Genomic DNA, 22569 nt, shown 5'->3' with positions numbered 1-22569 from the left:
CTTTCCCAGGCAATAGCAGAGAGCTAGATAGGAAGTGGAGCAGCCGGGACTTGAACTGGTGCCCATATGTGATGCTGGCACTACAGGTGGCAGCTTTACCCGCTATGACCCAACGCTGGCCCCATCACAGATTTTACATAGAGTAGTTACTTAAAGTGTTAATGGTCAAAATCTTTGCAGCTAACTAGTAACAGGTAGTAATGTACTTTTTTGTAAGTACATTGTATTATTTAGGATCTGAGTTTTCCCTGTGAGGAAGGTAGTAAACAGAATTTTTTTTTCCTTAGTCCTTGTTATCTGCATTATGCACTTGTAAAGAAAGCCATTTTTTCAATTCTTTGCAACAATCCAGTGACGCAAGTATCATTGGGGTTATCATTTCTACTTTACTATTAAGAAAACTGAAGTGTGGTGCTTGCTAGCCGAGAGTTACTAGCCAAGAGTGGTAAAGGGAAAATGGTCTTTAAGGAAATATAGAGTTGAGATTCAAACAAGCATAAAATTTTAATTCCAAATTCTGCGTTTTTCATTTTGTGTTTTATTTTGCATTTTGCTCTACTTTGTCACCATTCAGACTGTGATAAAGGACAGAGTGAATGTTCTGAGATACTTTCAGAATTACTACAGGCTCATTTGTCCTGTGACCATGTCCTTGGGCTGCCATAACAAAATACCATAGATTTTAGTGACTTAAAATAAGAAATTTATATTATCACAGTTTGGAGGCTAGGTGTCCAGGATCCAGATGCCAGAAGGATTGGTTTCTGTTGAGGCCTCGCTCCTTGCAAATGGTACCTTCTCTCTGTGTCCTCACATGACCTTTTTGCTCTGTGAGTGAGAAAGTTTCTCATGTCTCTTCCTTCTCTTTTAAGGATACCAGTCCAGTTAGAATAAGGTCCTACTCTTAATGACTTCATTTAGCCTTGGACTTTATTTAACCTTAGTTACCTCCCTTAAAAAACTCCATATCCAGATACAGTCACATGAAAGCTCCTCCATATGAATTGTGGCTGTGGGGGAAGGGAAGGCATGGGTTGAAGGAAATACACAGTAACACCATGTTAATGTGCTTTTAGTATCTTTTTTGTTTGTTAAGATTTATTTATTTTGTTGCCAGCGCTATGGCATATAGCATTAAGCCTCTGCCTGCAGTGCTAGCATCCTCTATGGGCGCTGGTTTAAGTCTTCGTTGCTCCACTTTCCGATCCAGCTCCCTGCTGATACATTGTGGAAAAGCAGTGGAGATGGCCCAAGTACTGCACCCACATGGGAGACTTGGAAGAAGCTCTAGGCTCCTGGCTCCAGATCAGCCCAGCACTGGCCATTGCTGCCATTTGGGGAGTGAACCAGCACTTGGACCATCCTCCACTGCTCTCCCAGGTATGTTATTAGGGAGCTGAATTGAAAGTGGAGCAACTGGAACTTGAACTGGTATGCATATGGGATGTTGGTGCCTCAGGCAGCAGCATAACCTGCTGTACCACAACACTGGCCCCAACTTTTAGTGTCTTTTGATTTTCTGGTTTACCCTGGTTAGTTGGAAATTATGTTCAGTATTTAAAGGGGCCCAAATATAGCAGATATCTGTAGTTCTGTGAATATAGAAGCTTAATTAAGTTAAATTGGTGGTACTTGCTATGAAGTATCTTCTAATCATGACATTCTGATAAGAAATTTGCATCTAAATATCCTACTTTTTAAAATAATGTAACACAGTTTGTTAATACTTAAAGCTGTCCTTGCTCTACAGGGTAATAAGCAGTCACCCTTCCTCTCTCCTCTGTTTTACAGATGGAGAAATTAACATACAGAGAAACTGATTTGTCAGAGGTCAGAGTAAGGTATTGGAGGATCCAGGGATAAATCCCAGACTTCTTAACTGCTTGATCAGCTTTTAGTCCATTGACTATGCAGCCTAGTGGTAAGTATCTTTTTATAGTATCCTAGAAGTGAAAGAGAGATAAAAGACCTAGCAAGGACTCATTCAAGGAATTTTTCATTACTAATTAAACCATCCATTATCTATTATTATCTATAGCAATGCTGTCACCTTGTCATTATCACAGGTTTTCCAGATTGGAAGAAGAGTTTGTTAGTGTTGATTTTTGTATGCCTGAAAGTATTTCTGTAACAGTTCGGCTACATTAGAGATATCATTGAGAAAGTAAAGAAAGAAAAACCTATTATTTAACGAATGTATTATCTGTATTAGGTAACATTTAGATACTTTATATTGTCCTATTTAAATGTCATTAAAACGCATAGCCATTACTGGAAGGTATGCACTCTTATCATTTTTATGGTGACTTTTTAATAGTGTTAGTTAATTTATTAGAAAAATATCTTGTAAATTTTAGGATTTAGAACCTAATCAAATTTTGGTTTTATGGAAACCAAGAACCTTTTCAAAAATCTCTTCATGTTTAAGCATAGTTTTCTGGTTTGCTATATCTTACACTTTTTTACCTGTTGCAAGAGACAAGTGGGATAATTTAACTTATATAAGATTATGTCAAACTTGCTGTTCTCCTTGATGCTGAAATCATGCTATCCAAAATAGGATTCTTTCAATTACTGGGGAACAACCAAGCCATATGAAAACAAAGAGTATAGTATGGGCCTCCAGAACCAAGGTCCCATAGGCCATTAGTATGTTCTCTGTTCCAGCCCTCGCATCTGCTTCTGTCTGCTCATTGTTTTTCTGGTTAAGATAGATATGCTTTGTCTGTTATAGTAAAAATAATATGGCCACTGATAGTGACCTCTTTTTACTTCTCCTATCTTAGCCTACCCCTCTTCCATGTGCCTTATGCCCCATCCACACTGAATTGCAGTTATCTAATTTGACACTGTCCAGCAGAAGTATAATGCAAACGGTGTAAGTTAAAATGCTCATATCCTATATAATAATGCCTGAGTTCAGTTCCTGGCTTCTGAATCCAGTTTCCTGCCAGTGCAGACGTAGGGGAGTAAGGGACAGTGGTGATGGCTCAAGCAGTTGGCTTCCTGCCACCCACATGGGACACTAACCATAGTGCTTTTTGTATTTTAAGTATTAGTCCCTCTGTTGCAATTATTTTGATGAGAACATGCATTGAAGTATTGACATCTTAATGTGTATACTTTTTTTTCTCATTGTATAACTGTTTCTGAGTTTGGTAAAAAGACATTTTTAAGTTTTTTCTATGTGCTCGTGCATAACCTCCATGTATCTTAAGTGATGGAGAGGGGCTGGCACGGTGGCATAATGGGTAAAGCCACCGCCTGCAGTGCTGGCATCCCAGGGTGCTGGTTCATGTCCCTGCTGCTCCACTTCCGATCCAGCTCTCTGCTATGGCCTAGGGAAGCAGTGGAAGGTAGCCCAAGTCCTTGGACCCCTGCACCCATGTGGGAGACCTGAAGAAGCTCCTGGCTCCTGGCTTGTATAGGCGCAGCTCTGGCCATTGTGGCCAATTGGGGAGTGAACCAGCAGTTGGAAGACCTCTCTCTCTGCCTCTCCTTCTCTCTGTGTGTAACTCTTTCAAACAAATAAATCTTTTTTAAAAAAATAAAGTGATAGAGATGCCATTTACTGGGCTGGGGGAGCCAAAAAGAGTAACAGGTTACCAGAGTTTGTTAGAAATGGGCTGCAGGTAATTGTATATATAAAGTGTAGAATTCCAAGAGATCAGTGCTAGAAATAACAACTTGAGAGTAACCTCGTTGGAGGGGTGGACAGAAGAACTATTTGAATGAGGATACAATCTGAGGTAGAGGAAGCAATAACTTCAGGCAACTTTATGTTTTCCTGGGTAACAAAGAGAGGAGGGATATGTGTGATTAAGAGAAGGGTATTGGACCAGCAAGATCCCTCCCCCTCTTCCCCCATAATTCTGCAAGAAAGCAGGGTGGGACAAGTGTTTAGGGGACTGTTTCTTGTTTTTGGCAGAAGGTAATAGAATGGTAAGAATAGTAGTATAGATGGTCTATTGGAAAGGAGATACCTGCAAAGTCCTTAAGAGAATGAAAGATAGTACGATCTGGAGCAAAAATAGAGGATTGACTTTTGATAAAACAGATACTCCATGCACAATAGTAGGAGAGAAGTCAGAAAGAATGGTGAATGAGTAGGTTAATTCACTCACCCAACATTAAATGAGCACTGTGTCCTTGGATATATACCATTAAATAAGAGCAAATTTTAAAAATCAAGGAAGGGTTCCTACAGTTATTTTTTTATTTTTATTTTTATTTTTTATTTTTTTGACAGGCAGAGTGGACAGTGAGAGAGAGAGAGACAGAGAGAAAGGTCTTCCTTTTGCTGTTGGTTCACCCTCCAATGGCCGCCGCAGTAGGCGCGCTGCAGCCGGCGCACTGCACTGATCCGATGGCAGGAGCCAGGTGCTTCTCCTGGTCTCCCATGGGGTGCAGGGCCCAAGGACCTGGGCCATCCTCCACTGCACTCCCTGGCCACAGAAGAGAGCTGGCCTGGAAGAGGAACAACCGGGACAGGATTGGTGCCCCGACTGGGACTAGAACCTGGTGTGCTGGCGCCGCAAGGCGGAGGATTAGCCTAGTGAGCCGTGGCGCCAGCTCCTACAGTTATTTTTTTAAAGATTTATTTATTTATTTGAAAGAGTTAGAGGAGAGGGAGAGGGAGAGAGAGAGAGAGAGGGAGGGAGAGAGAGAGAGGTCTTCCAGCCATTGGTTCACTCCCCAATTGGCTGCAATAGCTGGAGCTGCGCCGATCCGAAGCCAGCTGGGGCAGCCGGGTCTCGAACCAGCACCTATATGGAATGCCGGCGCTTCAGGCCAGGATGTTAACCCACTGCATCACAGCGCCAGGCCCTCCTACAGTTATTTTTTTTTTTTCTCAGTGATCTCTGAATTAAGATATTTCCCTAAGAGTGAAGTTGGTGGAAGGAATATTTGGGAGATTGAAGAAAAGGAAAAATACATGATTTTTTTTTTTATTGGAAAAGCAAACATAATGGGAAAATGTCTGATTTCTGGCTAGTGTGAAGTGGCATTTGAGGATTGTAGCCATAAGTTTAAAATGAGACCAGTTGGTTAGCGTTTGTTTTTCTTTAGTACTAGTGAGCCGCTGGGGTAGAAAAGGTATAGGTTGATAATGGCTTTAAGCAGAGTTTTGATTATGACTTGTGAGGCAAGTTTGACCATCAGGTGAAAGGGAATTACAAGTGCTTGCCAGAGAGTTATTGTAGTGAAGAACTGTGGAATCTGAGCTGGATAAGAAGAGAATCAAAGACATCATGGGTGATTGAGTGTGAGAAAATGGTACTATAGAGTCAGTAAATGAATCTGAAATTTCAAACAAGGAAAATAATTCCTATTATATAAAAATAAGTGATACATCATCTTTATAGAAAATGCATTTGAAAAATTACAAGATTATAAAACAAAAAGGGGGGGAACCCAGTACCACCACTCAAATATAACCAATTGTCTGTCTATTTCCATCTTTTTTATAGTGGTAGTTTTTGGTGGTTTATTAATTTGTTAGGGCTACCAGAAGAAAAACCAGAGAACTGGTGGTTTAAACAAGAGAAATCTGAAATTAAGGTGTCAGTATTGTTGGTTCCTTGGTGTCTTTTTTTTTTTCTGTCCCACCCATGTCTAAATTCCTTCTTTTGTAAAGACACCAGTTGCATTGGACTAGGGCCCACCTTAATGTAACTTCATTTTAACTTAATTACCTCTTTTTGTTTTAATGTAGTTTATTTATTTATTTGAGAGGCAGAGTTATAGACAGGGAAAGACACAGAGAAAGGTCTTCCATCCACTGATTCACTCCCCAAATGGCCTGAGCTGGGCCAATCCAAAGCCGTATGGGATGCCAGTGCCTCAGGTGGAGGCTTAGCCCACTATGCCGCAGCACCGGCCCCCTTACTTACCTCTTTAAAGACTCTGTCTCCAAATACAGTGGAGAGCACAGACTTCATGTAGTTTTGGAATACACAATTCATCCTATAAGATGGGTGCTCTTGGGGCCAGTGCTGTGGCGTAGTAGGTAAAGCCACCACCTGCAGTACTGGCATCCTGTATGGTGCTGGTTCTAGTCCCAGCTGCTCCATTTCCATGCCAGCTCTCTGCTATGGCCTGGGAAAGCAGTGGAATATGGCCCAAGTCCTTAGGCCCCTGCATCCGCACGGGAGACCCAGAGGAAGCTCCTGGCTCCTGGCTTTGGATCAGCACAGTACTGGCTGCTGTGGCCAATTGGGGAGTGAACCAGCAGATGGAAAAATTTCTCTCGCTCTCTGTCTGTGCTTCTTCTTTCTATGTAACTCTTACTTTCAAATAAATAAATAAATAAATCTTTAAAAAAAGTTGGATGCTCTTTGTTTTTAATTTTATATAATTGTGATTTTATCATTGATATAATTTTATCACATATTTTGCCTGACAGCATTATAGCTTAAACATTTTCCCATTTAAAAAATTATTTTATTTAAAAAATTTTTAAAGAGATATTTTATTAAAATTATACCTATTTATGAGGTACTATGTAATGTTTGGTATATGCATACATTATATAATGTTCAATAATGGTAAATATATTTATCTCTTCAAACATGCAATATTTCTTTATGGTGAAAATATCCAAAACCCTATCTCCTAGTTTTTTTTTTCTATAGGGAAATAAACATTATACATAGTCACCCAACTGTGCAGAAGAACTCCAGAACTTCTTACTCCTATCTAGCTATAACCTAGTATCTATCAATCAACCTTTCCCTCCCCCTCTCTCTCCTCTTCCCTTTGCAACCCCAGATAACCACCATTATATTTCTTTTTTTTTTTAAAGACTTATTTTATTTTTTTGAAAGACAGAGTTACAGAGAGAAGTAGAGACAGAGAGAGAGGTCTTCCATCCACTGGTTCACTCCCCAGATGGCCACAACAGCTGGAGCTGCACCGATCTGAAGGCAGGAGCCAGGAACTTCTTGCGGGTCTCCCACATGGGTGCAGGGGCCCAAGGAGTTGGGCCATTTTCTACTACTTTCCGAGGCCAAAGCAGAGAACTGGATTGAAAGAGGAACAGCCAGGACTAGAACTGACACCCAGGGCATTAACATGCATTAACGTGCTGACCACAGCGCTGGCCCCAAGACACATTCCTAACCATTTTTCTTGAGGGCTCCAAATGATTTCTTTTTTTAAAAAAAGATTTATTTATTTATTTATTTATTTATTTGAAAGTTACACAGAGAGAGGAGAAGCAAAGAGAGTGGGGGGCGGGTCTTCCACCCGCTGGTTCACTCCCCAGTTGGTTGCAACGGTCAGAGCTACGCCTACACAAGCCAGGAGCCAGGAGCTTCTTCTGAGTCTCCCACACAGGTGCAAGAGCCCAAGCTCTTGGGCCATATTCTACTGCTTTCCCAGGCCATAGTAGAGAGCTGGATTGGAACTGGAGCAACTGGGTCTTGAACCGGCATCCATATGGGATGCTGGTGCTTCAGGCCAGGGTGTTAACCTGCTGCACCACAGTGCCAGCCCCTCCAAATGATTTCAGTGATCTCAAGTTGTGTTCTCTTTTTTTCTGATTTATAAGAAACTACTTTTATCATAAACCAAATTAAGAAATATTTAACGAACTCAATTTCCAGCACTGGTGCGGAGGCTCTCGACAGCTAGAGTCCTGAGCCGTGGGCGCCCATGCCCTCCACGTAGGTCTACTGTGTCCCTCTAATTACGAAAGACTTTCCTCTGCTGTTTTTTCCCTAACTCTTCCCTGAGACTACACAATCTCCACTTTTATTAAACTCTACTCCTGGATTATCAGTAAGCTCGCTCCCTATTCTGCCCTCTTGGAACCTCCACCACCATTATATTTCTAACTTCTATGAGATCACCTTGCTTTATAGATTCCACATGTGATTTCATGTGAAACTCATCTTCCTGTGCTTAGTGTTTTCACTTAACATAATGACTTCAGTTTTATCCATCTTGCAAATGGCAAGGTTTTACCCTTTTTATGTCTGAGTAATAGTATCCCATTGTGTATGTGTCACATTTTCTTTATTCATCAATGGATGGGCATATCTGTTATATCTGTTTTGTGGCTATTGTGAATAGTGCTGCAACAAACATGGGAGTGCAGATGACTGTTCCATAGATGGATTTTATTTCCCTTGGATTGCTGGATCATTTGGTAGTTGTATTTTTAGTTTTTTGAGGAACCTCCATACTGTTTTCCACAATGGCTCAACTTCCTACAGTAGTGTGCAGTATACCCTGCTAACACTTGTTCTCTTTTGTCTTTTTAATAATAGCCATTTTAACTGGAGTGAGGTGGTATCTCATTGTGATTTTGATTTGCATGTGAAATCAGAATTTGATTTGATTAGTGATATGGAGTATTTTTATCAGTTGCCTGTTGGCCATTTGTATGTCTTTTGAAAAATGACTGTTTAGATCTACTGCCTATTTTTTATCTGGACTATTTGGGTTTGTTTATTTATTTTGTTCTTTAGTTGTTTGAGTTCCTTATATATTCTGAATATTAACCCCATGTCAGATACATAACTTGCAAGTTTCTCCCATTCTGTAATTTCTCTCTCCACTCTGTTGATTGTTTCCTTTGTTGTGTAGAAGCTCTTCAATTTGTTGAAATTCCATTTTGTTTCCAGTGCTTTGGGGGTGTGAGCCAGGAAATCTTTGCCCATTTCAGTGTCTTGTGGTGTTTTCTTCTAGTAGTTTCAAAGTTTTAGGTCTTACATTTGTCCTTAATCAATTTTGAATTAATTTTTGTACATGGTAAGAGATAGAGGTCTGGTTTCATTGTTTTAATGTGGATATTCAGTTTTCCCAGCACCACTTTTTGAAATGACTCATTTTTATGCATATTTTGAGCACTTTTGTCAAAGAAAAGTTGGCTTTAAGTATATGAGTTTACTTCTAGAGTCTTTCTGTTCCGTTGGTCCATGGATCTGTTTTTTTGTGGATACCATACTGCCTTAACTGCTGTAACTTTGTAGAAAGAAAGTTTAACAAGAGCAGTTTGACAAGTGATCATATTACCAAATCTTAATCAGTCTTCTGATTTGAACATTGAGGTGGTGTTCCTTCTCACTTTTTTCTGTTATTATAAACTGCACTAAAGCTTTTAAAATAAAAGTATTTTTCTGTTTTGGAGTATTTACTTAAAACGGAATTTCAGAAATTGATCAATTTATTATAAACCATTAAGACATACTGCTAAAGTGGAGTGTATTAAATCTTGTTTTTCTGTTCACATGATTATTTTCTCTCTTCCTGCGGTAATAGACTGGAGTGATATCAGAAAACATAAATATGGTCACCTATCAGAGTCTCCATCCCAGTGTCAAGGTAAGATTAAAATCTATGTAGCATGAAAGGTTTTTATTTGACATTTCTTTTTATGTGGATACCATGCTGCCTTAATTAGAAAACATAAATATGATCACCTTTGCTTGTTCTTAGAGGTATGAGTTTACAAATAACTTATGCAATAAGGCAAAAGCAAATACTGTCATTTATACAGGCATGTGTTAAGGACAATATACCTTGTTAAGCTGGAAATTAGGACAACTAGATTCTGAGTATAGATAATCTCAAATTAACTTCATAGCTTTAGGCTCAGTTGCTTAGCCTCTCTAGATTTCCCTAGTTTTTACAAATTTAGACTCAAGACTAGGCAGAAATTGATGGCGTACTCCACAATCACCAGTGATAAACTCAGTATCTTTTAAAATGAGAGAATTGGACTAGGCAAACCCTCAAAACCCTATTTTACTCCAGAATTTCACCTTTCTGTCATTTTGATGTTTGTTGTGTTGACTTATGCTGTAACTTATTTTCTCTTTAATAGAAGCTGCTGCTATCCTGGAGTTAGGTAAGAAACTTTGTTTGTGTTTATGTTAAATAAGTGGACTTACTAAGCCAGGGGTTGAATTTGAAACCATTTTTATCAGCTAGGAGAAGAATTCCATGTGTCTCTGTCTTGTAATCCAGTGAATCCTGTGCTCTTTTCTGCCTAATTATACCAATTAGTTCATCTCAGTTGTCACATCAATTCCCTGTTATCAGGCAGCCACAGACTAAGCTAACAAAAATGGAAGGGATGTGGTTAATGGCATAGAATACAGGGAGGAATGGAAACTAAACCAAACTGGAAGAAATATCTTAATTTGCTGAATCCAGAATTAAATCTCCACCATCCATAAATCAGACTTTGGTAGAATTTTCCCAATAGAAATTACTCATGAAATAAATTGAACCATACTTAAACATAGAGATATTCTAAATTTATTGACTAAATGAAAACTGACATATTAAAATATTATCAAGTAACAAGTCAAACTACTGGATTTGATTTTCATCCCTGCGTAGTATACTTCAAGACTAGAATTTGAGGAATAAAACTAATATTTCTTAATTAGCTTTCAGAGTTCCTATATGAAAATCAGTTTTAATGTCTTAGTAATCTGTTAAAATCCTCCTAAATATGACATAAATATGGATATCCTGATAACTTCATTGATTTTTGTTAAACTATTTTTTATATATTATTGTAATTTCATGTGTTCAGCTTCGTTATCATCTGTTTCCTCTTGCCTTGTCTTCCTATGACATAATATTTTCCACTGCCCACTGACATAGAGATAACATAAATAGTAAGACACTAAACTAGGAGTCAGAACCCCTGGATTTTTTAAGCACCAGCTCTGCCACTGAGTAACTTTGTGACTCTGATCCTTATTTTTTGTAAAACGGGGATAATAATCCCATTCTGCCTGCTTCACAGGGTTGTGAAGAAAATTATGTGAGCTAATGGATGTGAAAACATCTTAAAAACTCTCAAAAATTTTCAACTTTGGAGGATTGTTGTGGTTTCATTCTGGCCAGCAACTATACTCTGACTTTAAATCAAATCTTCTGACATTCTTTGAAATGAAGTGTTCTATGAATATGAACTGAAGAAATGAATGAAATGAAATAATGCAGGTAAAGGTGCCTGGCAATTGATAAACCAATGATAGTTATTTTTGATTATTCCTAAAAACTTTCTTTAAGCCTTCCAACGTGCTGATGTATGTTGAGAAAACTGTGGACATAGGAATCAGGCCTCAGTTCAAATTCCTTTTTCCTGCATACCTTTTTTTTGGTTTGTTTTTTAGCCAACTTACTTAATCTTCCTGAGATCTTTAAAGTGAAAATAAAACCTGAGCATGTTGGAATAAACATAGGAAATACTGAATGTAGTCTTGAGTGATGCAGGCACATGGAAAACATTTAGTGACAGCCACTATGTTAGTTTCCATGCTGATATGAATGATAACAGTTACAGCTTAATGGCAACTTCAGGCATGTTGTAAATATCCTGCTAGTTAGTGGAGAGTTGTGAAATGTTGATATTCAATTTACATAAGGTATATTTAGTTATTAATGATAGTAAAATTTGAAAGTGTTTTTTTCTCATGAGAGTATGGGATAACATATACATATATTCTGATATACATTTTTTAATAGGATGTAATCATTTTCTGGGTTTTTTTTTTTTTTTAAAGATTGATTTATCTATTTGAATGTCAGAGTTACAGAGAAGAGAGAAGGAGAGGCAGAGGCAGAGAGAAAGAAATCTTCTAACCGATGGTTCACTCCACAAATGGCAACACTGGCCGGAGCTAAACCAAATCAGAGCCAGGAGCTTCTTCTGGGTCTCCTATACAGGCCCAAGGACTTGGGCCATCCTCCTGCTTTCCCAGGCCATTTGCAGGGAGCTGGATAGGAAGTGGAGCAGCCGGGAGAGACTGGAACTGATTCCCATATGGAATGCTGGCACTGCAGGTGGAAGTTTTACCTGCTGTGCCGCAGTGCCACTGCCTCTCTGATAGAAATTAATCCTTCATTCCCATCAGCAGACATCAGACAAGAGTCAAACTGAAATAAAATTCAGATTTGTGGAATCTCATGAGTTGGGAAAGACATTAAAATAATCATCGTTTGTCCAATATTTCTAATTTCAATATTCTGAATTTCTTATAAAATGTTTTAAACTCTTCAAGCTGGTGGGGACTTAAACTCTTTGGGCAACTCACTTCATACTTAAGTATTTATTGGACTGAAATTTGTTTCTTCATAATTTCTATTAGTCATACTTCTAACTTTAGGGCCATATAGAACATGTTTAGACTATTTTTCAGTCACTGGCCTCTGGTTATTAAAAGGAAGCTCATGGCACTACCTCCTTACTGCCACTGTGCCATTTTCTCCCTCCCTCCCTCCCTCCCTCCCTCCCTCCCTCCCTCCCTTCCTTTCTTAAAGATTTATTTCATTTATTTGAAAGACAGAGTTGCAGAGAGAGGTAGAGACAGAAAGAGAGAGAGAGGTCTTACATCTGCTTGTCCACTCTCCAAACAGCAAGGAGCTGGATCGGGAAGTGGAGCAATCAGGACTTGAACCAGTGCCCACGTGGGACGCCAGTACTTCAGGCTGGGGCTTTAACCCACTGCACCACAGCACTGGTCCTTATGCTGCTTTCTTAATTCGAGTCACCATCATTTCCAGCTACATTATTGGCACAGTTCCTTTAACTAGCCTGCCTTCCTTCAACCTTACTGCCCTCCAGTGTGTTCTTCACACTGCAGCCAGAATGATACCACTTTCAATCTCCTCATTAATCTGGGATATGAGACCCTTTGATGCCTGAACAGTGCCTTTACCTACAACTTATTTTCTAAATTACTCTTTTTCACCCCACAACCACATCAGAAGATCCAGTTTTTAGAACTGATCTTTCTCCCTTCCAAGACTTTATGTGTGCTTTTCTTTCTGTATGAAACAAATAAAAATTCCTTTCTTTTTGATAGACTCCTGCTTATATTATTTTATATTGTAGCTTAGAAGCCTAAAAATTGCTTCCTCTGGGAAGCCTTCCATACACCCTCCAGATGCTCCTGTAGCACCCAATGTCTCTTCAAGTGTAGCAGTTACCACAGTTTGTTAATTGTTTAGTCTCAGTCCCTCACTAGAACAAAGCCCTGTGAGGGCAAGGGCAATATTTTGGTCATGATTATATCTCCAGCACCTAGCCCAACATTGTAATTACATGTTTTTGGGTGAATGGATGAGGAAATGGCTTTGAGACTTTGCTTTCATTCTCATGCTAAGTATTGTTTCTTCAACTGGTCCTCAGATGACATGGTTTGGGGTCTATGTACCACTAGGTTACCATTAGACTTTTTTTTTTTTTTTTTTTTTTTTTGACAGGCAGAGTGGATAGTGAGAGAGAGAGAGAGACAGAGAGAAAGGTCTTCCTTTTTGCCGTTGGTTCACCCTCCAATGGCCGCTGCGGCCGGCGCACCACGCTGATCTGAAGCCAGGAGCCAGGTGCTTCTCCTGATCTCCCATGCGGGTGCAGGGCCCAAGGACTTGGGCCATCCTCCACTGCCTTCCCGGGCCATAGCAGAGAGCTGGCCTAGAAGAGGGGCAACTGGGATAGAATCCGGCACCCCGACCGGGACTAGAACCCGGTGTGCCAGCGCCGCAAGGCGGACGATTAGCCTGTTAAGCCACGGCGCCGGCACCATTAGACTTTGATTTGCTCTATCTCTCTTGAAGTATAGCTCCAAGAACTAAATTTAATATCCCATGTGTGATTTTACTAGTTTGGAAAAGAGTAGGACTTTTACTTGTGTGTTTCTTTGCTGCTTTTCATTCACTCAAAAATCTTATTGTGCTTCTATTAAGTTTCAGGTATTCTATTAATCAGGGAAGATTAAACACAAATAAAAATAGCCCCTATCCATAAAGAGTTTACAAAATCAATATAATGCTATGATGTGATAAGTGTGAAAATAAAAATGTAACCCGATGTGGCGGGCAATAGGGAATGGTGGAATTTGTTCTGGGAAGACAGGAAAAATGAAAAGGTTTTTGAGAGAAAGTAGCTTTTTTGCTGCACTTTAATCACCAGATGGAAGTGCTGTGCCAGAGATATGAGGCCTGTAAAGGCAAAAGTTTGTTTTAGAAGACTTTATGCCCCTTTCTGGCTTGACTTTCTTATTTCAAGCTACCTGCTTCAACCCTCCAGAAAGCCTCTGACTTCTTCTCCATAATACTTTCTTTCTTTTGCCTGAAAAGAACAATGAATTTGCTCTAGCAGCTTTATTGTATTAAACAAAAACACTTCAAGTGGCTTTTATTTTTTTTTCCTTTTATTTTTTGAGGAGAAAAATCATATAAAAATGTTATTGAAACAGTATCATAGTTGAAACTGCTTTTTTTACAACTGCTCCAACATTGAGGCATTTGATGAAAGACTATACCTGAGTATTAAATCACTCCTACCTTTCTCTGCATGTATTTTTGAAACCAAAGACCAGGGAGTAGGTATGTGTAGTAATGAAGTCATTGCATTGATACTGAGAGCTGAGCTCTTTCTTAAAACCTCCCTTTTTTAACCAGTATATTTCATGAGTTCTCTCTAGGAGATTGTATCATGGCATATTTAAAAAGATCACTAAAGAAACAATTTAGTTACAGTTATTTATTTTTAAAAGAAATTACTTTTTGCCTAATATTTGATTTTCAGATGACTCATTAAAAATATCAAGTCATTCAGAATGAACTTTATGTCTTATTATTTAGATATTTTATAAAGAGTTTAATAAGTTCAATGCCACAATGTATTAATCGTCTAGAAAGTGCCAAAACAAGATAGGATTGAAGGTATAACTTTTGAAAGAGACTTTCTACATCACATATTTTAATTGATTGTGAAATTACATGAAACAGTGCCGCTAGTGTTGGAATAGATAGAGTAATGAAGAACTGAATATAGCATCTAGAAATTGACCTAAAATTATATAAAAATTAATAAAAATACCAAGGTGATGTTTAAAATCAGTGGAGAGAAGATGATTTATTCGATAGATCTCATTGGAGCACATTCATTGAATAAATGTGAAAGGAAAAAACTATCCTTGCCTTATTTGTTTCACAAAATAAATTTTGAATAGATAAAATGTTTAAATGTAAAAAAATGAATTGAGAGAAATCCTAAGAGAAAAAATAGATTAACATTTTTATAATACCGAAGTAAGGAAAGCATGATGTGAAACCAAGAAGTCTTTAAAAAAAAAAAAGACTGAGAATGATAAATCTTACTAGACTGAAAAAATCTTCACCATATATGACATCCAAAGAATTAATATTATTAATTCACAAGGATATCTTAGAATCTGTGAGAAAATAAAAGAATACATCAGCATAAAAATGGCAAAAAATAACCTGGCTCATAAGCCTAAAAGTATCCTCAACTTTATTCATAGTCAAAGGATTGTGAATAAAAATGTAACAGTATTTTTTTTCACTGATGAAATTTATCAGCATTATAGAGATTATTAAAACACTTCTAGCAAAAATTTGAGAAAAACACTCATGAGCTTTTTGTGGAAATAGAATTGTCATAATCTTTTTAGGGGTTATTTTAGAAGTATATAATGTGTCAAAATCTAAAATATGCATACTTTTTGTCCATTAATCCTACTCTTTGGAATTTTTCCTAAGGAGATCATCTTAAAAGTATTCAAAGATATGTGCACACAGATACTCTTCAAAAAATTAGAAGACACTTAAATGACCACGGATGGTATTTAATAAATATTCTTATTAAGTTACATAAATTATGGCACATATAGACAACAGAACACTAGACAATAATCTTGGAGTGGGATTTCTGATCTAAAGACTTTGATTACCCTTTGATTACCCTTACTGCTCTAAGGAATTTGAATTCCACATTAAGATGGAACAAAGTAGAATTCGTATAGAGGAACGTGGCCAGAATAGCAGCCAGCATGAATAGTCAATATGGCAAGTTAGGAGCAGTTGAGGAATATGGTACACATTTATAGAAAGAGATATAAAATGTCTAGGACCAATGGAGGTAGACTTTGACTATAAAAATTATTCATTTGTACTCTTGAACAATAGCCAAAAAACAACAAGTGTCCTATTATTGGAATTATCCAAACAGTGGCTGGAGGGACCATTCATATTTCAACTTTTGTACCACCTCATTAGTATGCCTTTCTTGACTATCCTTTCTAAAATAGCGCACATTTCTTCTCTCACTTATACCTTGATTTATTTTTTCCTTCCTGAAAAGATCCAAGAATGGTATAATTATTTGTTCTCTGGACCAACTGACATATATTTATTTGTTTATTATATATTGTCTACATTGTCCCTTAGAATGTAGGCAGAGACTTGGCTGTATTGTTCATAGCCATATGCCATCAAAGCCTTGAACCATTATATTATAATACGCAGTAAATGTTTGTTGATTGATAGATATTGGAGAAGGGGATTCATACATTCAATTAGGTGAATTTTATGGGCCTTTCAATTGTTCAAAGATTTTTTATATTTGTAGGTCTCTTCAGGGGAGGGGTCATTCTTCTCATAAGTATACCTATCATATGGTATACAGTAGAGTTTATAAGACATGTTCTTCAGTATTGTTCATATAATAACAATACTGATATAAATGAGTAAGGTCTCAGCTCAAGTATTTCTTCTGTAGAGCAACTGTCCATAGCTTACTAAGAGAGCTCCTAGTCTGTATGACATCACTTATATTCTCGTAAAGTACTTACCACTTATTACCTTGTTTTGTTTCTGTATCAATTGTGTCTCATCATACACCAAAATGTAAATCCCATGAGGTCCAGGAACCTGTTATACTGCCTAGTATACACAGGATATTCAGTAAACATCTGTCAAGTGAATAATTGAAAACACTCAAATTATATGTGTTAAATTATAAAATACTAAGCCCATTTTCGTTAATAATACTAACCTTCACAATAATTCTGACCCCAAATATAGACTAAATTTCCCCGTTGTGCCTTCTGAGGGCACTACGTCATTAACATAAATTTGTCATCACTATAACTGTTTTATTTATTTACTATTTCTACTTATCTCCAGACTGAAAATGCTGTGAATTTAGGAACCATGTCTTTGTTGTCCCCTAACATTTAACACAGTTCTTTGCACTTTGGAGAAGTTTATTTACTGGATGGTGGATGTAGATGCAATCTTGTGAGAGAGATTCCATCTCTGTCTTTCAGATGAGTAAATTGAGACTTGGAAGGATGAAGTAACTTACCTAAGATAGTTGCCTAAGACTTGAAATGACTCCTTCTGACTCTCCATATCGCATTCTTTCAACCCCAGCAATAGTTCCTAGATACAGATTTTAGTTAGAATTACCTAAGGATATGGAAAGCCAAGATACTGTGGCAAAAAATGTTCTACATAAGGATCTCTGTAAGTGAGACCCCAGCAGAAAGAAGTGGCCATGAAAGAAGGATATACTTTTCTCTAAAGGGAGGAGAGAACTTCTACTTTGCTTATGGCCTTATCTAAATACTAACGGAGTTTGTGGATTCACAAAGCCTTGGATGGTCACTGACATCATACATGAGTGTTAATTGTTAAATCAACAACAAGAGTCACTGTGCGTGAACTCCCCATGCAGTACCTCTGTCCTCAATGAGTTGTACTATGAAAATTAACTGTAAAACTTGTTCTCAGTTTGTGTGTGTGTGCGAGTGTGTGCAAACTGTTGAAATCTACTTAGTATAGAGTTCGTCTTCTGTGTACAGAGTTAATTGAAAATGAATCTTAATGGAGAATGGGACTGGGAAGGGGAGAGGGAGGAGGGGGAGGGGTAGGAGGGTGGGTATGGTGGGAAGAATAACTATATTCCTAAAGTTGTACTTATGAAATTTGTATTACTTAAAATATAAATAAATATTTAAAAAAAATACCTAAGGAGCCTTCAAAATATGTCCTCAGGCCATAGTTGGGACTGACTGAGAGAGAACTGCTGAAGTTGGGACCCAGAACTTTGTGTAAAGAAATAGAGCAAAGTATGAGTATTGCTGTGGAATCAGTGCTTTATACCAGGGTTTGGCAAACTAATGTTTGAGAGCCAACTCTAGTTTCCTCCTGTTTTAGTACAACATAATCATACTTATTTATTTATGTGTTGTCTGTAGCTGCTTTCACACTACAATGGCAGAGTTAAGTAGTTGTAACATAGAGTGTAAGCCTACAAAGAATAAAATTCAAAAAATATTTATTTATTTGAAAGGCAGAAATACAGAGAGAGAAGGAGAGAGAGAGATCTTCCATCCACTTGTTCATTCCCCAAATGGCTGCAATGACCTGAACTAAGCCAGTCTGAAACCAGGAGCCAAGAGCTTCCTCTGGGTCTCCCACATGGGAGCAGGTGCCCAAGTTCTTGGGCAGTCTTCTGCTGCTTTCTCTGACATATTAGCAGGGAGCTGTATAGGAAGTGGAGCAGCCAGAGCTTGAACCAGCACTCATATGGCTGCCGGCACTGCATGCAGAGGTTTAACATTCTACACCATAGCACTGACCCTTATCTTGTCTCTTACAAAAAGTTTATGAGCCCCTGATATACATCTTGCTGCATGTCCTATTTCTTCCTTCTTAAAACAAATTTTTTTTTGTTTATTTATTTGAAAGTCAGAGAGAGGGAGAGAGAGAGAGATGTTCCATCCACTGGTTCACTCCACAACGGCCAGGGTTTGACCAAGCCGAAGCTAGGAGTCAGGAACTTCAACTGGGTCTCCCAGCTGGGTAGCAGGGGCCCAAACACTTGGGGCATCCTCCCCTGCTTTTCCCAGGCCCTTAGCAGGGAGCTTGATCAGAAGTAGAGCAGCTGGAGCATGAACCATTGCCTATATGGGATACCAGTATTAGAGGCAGCAGCGGCCATTTAGGGGGTAAACCAATGGAAGGAAGACCTTTCTCTCTGTCTCTCTCTAACTCTGCCTGTCAGAAAAAAAAAAGTAATGAATGTATTTAGTCTTTCCTTGAGGGTCCTCTCAGCTAAGAGCAAATTTTTTATTAAATTCTGATAACCTCTTTAAATCTTGATTCCAGGAAATATCCATCTCATTTACTCTATGGACTGTCTAGTCATGAGGATTAGTCATTGGCTAGTTCTTGAAATGATTCAGAACTGACAGTGATTTCTGCCAAATCTACTTGGCTCAGTTAAGGATGGTGGGAAAGGGGCCAGTTTTAAAACAGAAGCTATAAAGTCAATAAAGTATAAAGACTTGGCATCATCTTTGGAGTGATTTAGAGTTTATCACTCAGTGACTCGTTTTTATTCCCAGCATCTAGTGCTTTTTGCATTGCCCAAAGGGGCCCTGTGCTGCTCCACCACAGAGGAAACTTCAAGAAATGCTGGTTTGCTACAGTGTTGTAGCTTGTGAGAGTTTCTGGGACCTTCCTTGCTCCATCATGGGGTCACCACTAGGTGGGTATTAGGGGAAGATTGGTAATTGGTTTATCCTTTAAATAAAGAATTTGATGATCTTTTGTAGTCCAATGGTATGTGTGTTTAACAACCTGTCCCTTAAAATGTTTTCCCTGTATTTAATAGAGTACCAACCTTAAAGATTATTTCTTCGTCGTAATCTTCTTTAAAAGAAACTCTCAGTCCACCTCAAGAGGCTAAAAGATTTTGTAGACTCCTAAGCTTGTTCTTGCTTAGTATCATCAGAAAAGCTTCTCGGGTCCTACTTGTCTCTAAATTACCAGATCTTTGTTATTTTGCACCTCAGAGCAATACAACTATGATTGGAATAGGAAGGGATTAGGGTGAGAAAGAGCCAGTATAATCTCATCTATCTTCCACCCCGCCCCGCCCCCTTAAATCCTCTCACCTTATGTCTCTAGATTGCCTATCCTTCACTCTTCCTGAGCTGAAATGGTGGAATCCAACCACATTGGATGCTAAAAGCTGTCATTTGACAGCAATAAGGGACCTCTGCAAGGGTCAGATTGTTCAAAAGAAATCACCACATTCGCTTTCTACTTCTGTTTTTCATGAGCTTTCTGGACACTTCTTTGAGACATTGGTATATCTTTCTTTGACATTTTGGATCAGTTCAGGGACTAACGTGAAAATGCCTCAGGTCATTTTCAGACTGTGATTTTAAAAAGTTAGTCTAAAAGATCTCAGGTCACCTAGATTCTTCCCTTAATAATCCTTTGAATCCAAACAGGAAAAAAATTTTTTTTGCTCAAAACCAATCTACAAATGGTTTAATGTTTAGTGTAGATTATGTCCCAAAAGCATTTTTTTGGAAGTTGACTGTGATAGAGATTTCTGTTTCCTTTGCAGGTCATTTTACCTGGGACAAATACCTAAAAGAAACATGTTCAGTCCCAGCACCTGTCCATTGCTTCAAGCAGGTAATTGATTCTCAACATCTTTAGTAGGTGGGAGACAAATAGTTTTATTCTTTATGTTTTTTTTTCTGGTTCTTACATTGTCAAAACATGAAGAGGGATCCCTTGGGCTTTTCATCACAGGGCTCCAGAATAAACCTCTATGAGAGGAGCACAACTCAAGAGGTAAAATTTGGTGACTGTGAGTTTTAGCAGCAGACATTCTCCCCAACTTCATCCCTAACTTCTTACCTTCTTTACCTCTTGAGGATATTTTGTGTTATTGAAAATAATTGCTAATTTTTACTATAGCTGTTAATTCAGATAGGAAAGAGTTAGAGTTATATCTTCTTAGTTCTTGAAATTGTAGGAGTATTCCTATACAATATTGTCTTTCTGTAAGAATGTTGACACTGACGGGCCATCAAAGGAGGCAGTAGCTTTCTCTGAAGGGAGGTGAGAACTTCCACTTTGACTATGGCCTTGTCTAAATAAGATCGGAGTTGGTGAACTCAAGAGGCTTCCATAGCCTTGGCAACTCATGACAAGAGCCTCGGGTGATTACTGATGCCATAAACAAGAGTGTCAATTGTTAAATCAACAAGAGTCACTGTATACTTGCTCCCCATGTAGGATCTCTGTCCTTAATGTATTGTACTATGATAATTAATGGTAAAAATAGTCTTCAAGCAGTACTTTATACTTTGTGTTTCTGTGTGGGAGCAAACTGTTGAAATCTTTACTTAGTATATAGTAAGTTGATCTTCTGTATATAAAGATAATTAAAAATTAATCTTAAGAATGGGATGGGAGCAGGAGTAGGAGATGGGATGGTTTCTGGGTGGGAGGGTGGTTATAGGGGGAAAGCCGTTATAATCCAAAAATTGTACTTTTGAAATTTATATTTATTAATAAAAGTTTTCTAAAAAAAAGAAGAAGAAGAAGAAGCCTGCTGCTACTAGACATAGCCAAGTACCAGGAAGTTATTTACATATCTCTTCCTTAATTACACAATGGTTATTTCATCTGTCTGTATTTCTTTTTCTTTTTTAAGACCTATTTATTTGAGAGATACAGTCACAGAGACAGAAAGGGTGAGACATATCTTCCATCTGCTGGTTCACTCCCCAAATGGCCATGATAGCTGGAGCTGGGCCAATCTGAAGCCAGAAACCAGGAGCTTCTTCTGGATCTCCCACATGGGTGTAGGGACCCAAGCATTTGAGCCATCTTCCACTGCTTTCCCAGCCATTAGCAGGGAGCTGGATCAAAGGTGGAATAGCTAGGACTCCAACCAGCACTCATATCGGATACTGGCACAGCAGAAGCTTAACCTACTATGCCATGGCACCAGCCCCTCATCTGTCTACATTTCACTTCAAGTTTGAGTTTTTTCTATTTTCTAAGTAAACATAAAAATTTAGAAATTATGCCCATTTGAAAGTAATAAGAAATGAAATACTTCTACCTGAAACATTTTTTGAAAAGACAAAAATATAGTAAACCATAGTTTAAAGCCACTGAAGATAAGGCAACCAACTAGTGATCTCTGAAAGATGGAAAATAAATGTGTTTCCTACAATCCCTGCCTACTGCCTTCAAGAGAGTTTTCTGATCATGGATCAGGGAAGGGGAGAGCGAGCAAATTCCCTAATTCATGGAGATGCAGTTAACAATCCAGGGATACCAAAAGTGACTAGAATATACAGGACAAAGTACTAGAGATGAAAGAGCTGAACAGAAAGAAAACTAGAGATCTGCAGAGAATTCCCTTCAGGTAGGTACTACTGTTCAGGACATCCTTGTGAAGGAATATACATAAAGCCAAAGAAAAACCCATCTGAAAGGGTTAGAAGGAACTGACCCTGATACTCACAGAAGAGTAGGAATAGTTCCTGATCCTACCAGCTTGTCTAGAAAATCTTGTAATTCAATTGCATTTTTAGAATGCAATCCTCAGGAAGAACTTGCTTAGTAGCAGGAAATAATTAAATAATTAGCACCAGAATACCATGAGGACTACTCTAGACCTATCTAGCAAATCATAAAAGTTAGAGTCAAATGATGAAACTATTTGTAGGTAACTCATCTGGGAACACAGCGTAAGAAGATTTATTTGTGGGAATACAAGAATATCTAATACCCAACAGGTAAAATTCCCAGAGCCTAGCATCTGGTCAAAGATTCCTAGGCATGCAAAAAGGCAGGAGAATACAAGCAATAATGGAGAGAATGATCAAGTGATTGAAACCAACTCAGAATCTGCCCAGATCATAGAATAACAAGCAAACTTATCAAAATAGTTATTTTAACTGATATGCT

General features: G+C 38.3%; 1 protein-coding gene across 13 annotated transcripts in view; it reads left to right on the top strand.

Annotated features, from left to right (window-relative positions):
* The window catches only part of SCMH1 (Scm polycomb group protein homolog 1), a 219479-nt gene that overhangs the window by 64943 nt on the left and 131967 nt on the right, over nt 1-22569 (top strand). For 8 of the 13 annotated variants that reach the window (XM_062191072.1, XM_062191075.1, XM_062191063.1 and 5 more), the window contains 4 exons: nt 1792-1921; nt 9268-9330; nt 9833-9856; nt 20201-20271. In XM_062191072.1, coding sequence (XP_062047056.1) covers nt 1909-1921; nt 9268-9330; nt 9833-9856; nt 20201-20271 — 171 coding nt within the window. In that variant the 5' untranslated portion in view covers nt 1792-1908. Of the gene's footprint in view, nt 1-1322; nt 1381-1791; nt 1922-9267; nt 9331-9832; nt 9857-10768; nt 10969-19187; nt 19331-20200; nt 20272-22569 lie in introns of those variants that run through there. The other 5 variants (XM_062191069.1, XM_062191066.1, XM_062191065.1 and 2 more) reach the window with 4 other exon arrangements.

The sequence above is a fragment of the Lepus europaeus genome, chromosome 5 (genome assembly GCF_033115175.1).
Source record: "Lepus europaeus isolate LE1 chromosome 5, mLepTim1.pri, whole genome shotgun sequence".
NCBI classification, from domain to species: domain Eukaryota; kingdom Metazoa; phylum Chordata; class Mammalia; order Lagomorpha; family Leporidae; genus Lepus; species Lepus europaeus.
The sequence above is the reverse complement of the archived record's forward strand: the minus strand, read 5'-3'. Positions and strand labels throughout refer to the sequence as shown.